The 4,132-nt window shown below is 40.2% G+C and overlaps 1 protein-coding gene across 1 annotated transcript in view; it reads right to left on the minus strand.

Moving 5' to 3' along the window:
- Positions 1-3,846, minus strand: part of klhdc4 (kelch domain containing 4) — a 19,208-nt gene extending 15,362 nt beyond the window's left edge. Inside the window, exons 1-4 of the mRNA XM_034878832.1 lie at positions 3,608-3,846; positions 3,159-3,250; positions 996-1,074; positions 750-848 (exon numbers count right to left, since the gene is read on the minus strand). Coding sequence (XP_034734723.1) covers positions 750-848; positions 996-1,074; positions 3,159-3,250; positions 3,608-3,706 — 369 coding nt within the window. The 5' untranslated portion in view covers positions 3,707-3,846. The remainder of the gene's footprint in view (positions 1-749; positions 849-995; positions 1,075-3,158; positions 3,251-3,607) is intronic.
- Positions 3,847-4,132: the final 286 nt, after the last annotated feature.

The following is a 4,132-nucleotide window of genomic DNA, read 5'->3' on the forward strand; positions in this document are numbered from 1 at the left end:
CACACACACACACACACACACACACACACAATATAACTGTTAAAGAAAAAGAGGCTGTTTAAATTAGCAGGATGTTCAAAAATCTTGTCCAGGGTTTCTGCAGGTTTCACTAAGTCAACTTTAAGACTTTGTGATGTCATGTCATGTAATTTAAAAAATTTAATTGTTTCAGACAAATCACCAATTTCCTCATTGGCATTAGAGGACTGGTGTCTAGATTTGCTGCAAAATAAGTTGCATGTTTGTCTCATTTGTAGTCATAATACAGCAAATTATATTTGGACTAGCTACAGAACTACAACACTACACAATTAAAAAATATGCAGTATATATAATAAAGCACTGCTATAAGATTTTACCAACATTAGAGGTAGCATGACGTGGAAGTAGGAAAATGAAGACTTGTTGAAAATTATTTAATACCTAGAACACAATACAATACAATTTAATGGATGTCACTTTTAGCTTTTATTGACTAAACTTTTCACTTTAAAATGTTAGACTTTTTAAGACACTGCAGAAACCCTGGTTCAGGGACGTGCAAAAGTTCAGCATATGTAGTGTGATAAAAGTGCTATATGGAATAAAAACCTGTCATTTGGTTAATATTAGTCACCTGGTCTTTGCAGTAAGTGGTACTGCGTCGCTAAAACTGTAGCTGAGAATCAAATCAAATACAATAAAGCTGAGAACTTAAGCAGGCGGAGAGACAGAGAGAGAGTGCACCAGGATGCTCTTTGTGGGTGTACCTGGTGAGAGCAGCGCGGGGGGGGAGGGTTGGGGATCTCGGATTTAACCCAGCTGTTCTTCTTGATGTTGTAGAAAAACAGATCGTTGTACAGGTACGTCTGCAAAAGCAAGTTTTTAAATGAAGAATGTATTCTGCTGTAACATACAGAATACACTGGAAATTAAAGAGGAGCTGGTGGATGAAACGTCACCACGTCGAACCATCTCATTAGCTACTCATTCAGTCATTCAGTTTTTTCTACTACCTTCTTTCCATTGAAGAATTCTCCTCCAAACAGGATGAGTTCATCTTTCTCAGGATGGGCGGAGAGAGACGCACTCAATCTGGAAAACATGAAAATACATCAGAGACAAAAGATCCATACATTCTCCCACTGTGGCAGACAGGCATGATGCATACATAATGTTATCATCCAGGGGTTTCAACACCATTATTAGGCTTAGGCGCAGCACCAAAGCAGTCCTGGGCCCCACATAAGCCAAATGAAGAAAATGCTGCTGCTGTAATAACGAAATTTCCCTGTTGCGGGACTTTCCTAATGATTGTAGTTGTTCCCCAGAGGACTACTTTAGCAACGTTTGTCTTTAAGCATTTTGAGTGTCATTTTTTATTTATCAGTTCTGGCTTATTCAACTTTTTAGGCACAGATATAGGGCAGGTTATCGTTCAAAAATATTTGATACCGGTACCTAAAAGATACGTTTTTCGATATAAATTTTATAAAACAAAAAGAGACAACATTATTACAGCACAAGTGTATTTATTTACTTATTTTTCAGCTCCTGCTACGTGAGCCCCGTCTCTGCACGTGAGGTAAAGTTTTTCCTGCGTGTCTCTACGACAGGTAACATAAGACAGCCAATCAGCAGCATTATTAGATCTTTGTAGAAGCATGCCGCATGCTTATTGGCTCACTGATTTTTAATTCAATTCAATTCAATTTTATTTATAGTATCAATTCATAGCAAGAGTTATCTCAAGACACTATACAGATAGACCACACTTCAGAATTTACAAGGACCCAACAGTTCTAGTAGTTTCCTCCAGAGGAAGCAACAGTGCGACAGTGGCGAGGAAAAACTAGCTTTTAGGCAGAAACCTCGGTCAGACCCAGGCTCTTGGTAGGCGGTGTCTGACAGGCCGGTTGGGGTTAGAATTTTGTAGTAGTTCATGGCATAGCAGGACGCTGTGCGGCATTACAAGGCACAGCAGGACGTAGCAGGGCACTGCAGTGTAGCAGTTGAACATGGCATCACAGAACTTAGAGCGGGACCAAGGCGACAGCTGCTACCCTGATTTTGGAGTCTCTCTGATTTTACTACTTCTTTTTTTTTTTATTTAGTATTGCAATGATGAGGCATTTTTTGATACTCAATGCTTTAGAGGCAATTCGGTCGGTGACTGAAAAGTATTGAATTTGGTACCCAGCCCTCGACAGATTTAATAAAAATAACAGTCCAACATTATATGAAACTGCAGTTTTTTTTTTATTGAAAAACGTCACATTTTCTTGATGGAGAAAACCTGTCAACCCTCTGTCAAATACATGGAGTAAAGTCTTACACAAACCTAGGAAAAACACTGGAATCTCCCCTGAAACCAGCCAAAATCTCTGCAGGGATGGCAGTGTTGGTCTGTCAGTTAGTCAGCCAGGACTGATTTCCTTTTTGCCTTAATAACACCGAAGCAATCTGTAAAACAGCCCAGCAGCAACCACAACTTCCTTTTAAAGCTAAACTAGATGTGGGTGTGTGGAAAGCTCAACTGGAACACTACATCTCTCTCATTACATTTGCTATTATTACTTAGTTTAGTTTTCTCTCGGCAGGTGATAAGAAGCATTTCTATCTGAACGGAGATTCAGAAGAAATGAATTTATCTCTCATGTTATTTAACTGTTAAATATTGGATATGCAAATATTGGTGGATTGCAATTGTAACATTTTTTCAACCCTAATGATTGGGCTGGTTGATAATGGCTAGATGTTCTCAAGATTTGATGTTATGCTAACACTGAGCTAGCAATATGCATGTTATATATATTTTTATTCTGATCTGTGTTCAAGGCTGAACCGGGGATGGCAGTAGCTCAGTACGTTGGGAGTTTGGTTGGAAACTGGAGGGTCACCGGTTCAAGACCACATAGTGACAAAAGTATGGTGGTAGACTGGTAGCTGGAGAGGTGCCAGTTCACATCCTGGCCACAGGCACTGAACCCCCAATGGCGGAGAGCCTTTCCATGGGCAGCCCCCTCACTCTGACATCTCTCCATTTAGTGCATGTATAGGTACTGAGCGTGCATGTAATAACAACAGTTAAATGTGTAAATTGTAACTTCCCCTTGTGGGACTAATGAAGGATATATCATTATTGTTATTAACTTGAAGAAAGTGATGTAGCCTTTCACCTTGGTGAGGGAGGTGGACATGTTGTCTCTACAACTTGGGTCTTCTTTGCATCCAGATTCTGAAACTCAGCAATCAGAGCCTCCAGATCCTCCTGGAGGGAGGGCAGGAGGGAAGGAGGGAAGGAAGGAAGGAAGGAAGGAAGGAAATAAATGGCTTTTTCAATTTTTTGTGTCCTAGTAATATGGGTAGCCTAATATTAATATTAGTAATATTGCTATTACTAATTATAGACTGTTTTGTTGTTACCTGGCACTAATTTAGTTTGGGAGTTCATTTTTAGTTACATTTTGCAGTAAACGTGGACCATTTTAATTTGTACAAAGCTACAAAGTTATTATGCTATAACTTTCTGCTATCTCTGTGTGAAGTGCATCGACATATATAATAGGAAAATATCCATACAGTCTATCATTATATTATACAGCGTTAACCCAGGTTAAAGTGTTACCTCCTCTCGTTTGGACCTCTTTGAAACCTTTTTCTCCATTTTGGCAGCTGTCTTCTCCGCTCCCTTTACCTTCTTTTCTTTCTTGCCCTTTTTTACCATGCCTGCTGTGATGCACTGACACAAACGGTTAAATTTCCGGGGGGTTAGGGTTATCTGTTAATTTAAACCAAGTCGGTGTCACATGGAAACCCAAACAAACTCGCATGCACATCGGGTAGCGACACCCCGTGAGATTTACTTCCTGCAACAAATTTGACGTAGGCACAGCGTCAGAGCGCCACAGCGCCCTCCAGCGGGCCGGAGGACACTGAGCGCACATGAATACAATGGGTCTCCATGCTGTTAGCTTGCCAGAGGTTACTTCGTGGTTGAATGTTATTCTGAACAAATAGGGGCCAGAAAACAGAGGGAACAAGCAGAAGATGTTGAAATTGTGTGTTATGTCATGGAAAAGGGAAAAAGTTTCACTTTGTTAATAGTATTCCCTTGCTGTGAAGCAATATGGGCTGAAATATGTGCCAACAG

This window comes from Etheostoma cragini, chromosome 8 (assembly GCF_013103735.1).
Source record: "Etheostoma cragini isolate CJK2018 chromosome 8, CSU_Ecrag_1.0, whole genome shotgun sequence".
Lineage (NCBI taxonomy): Eukaryota > Metazoa > Chordata > Actinopteri > Perciformes > Percidae > Etheostoma > Etheostoma cragini.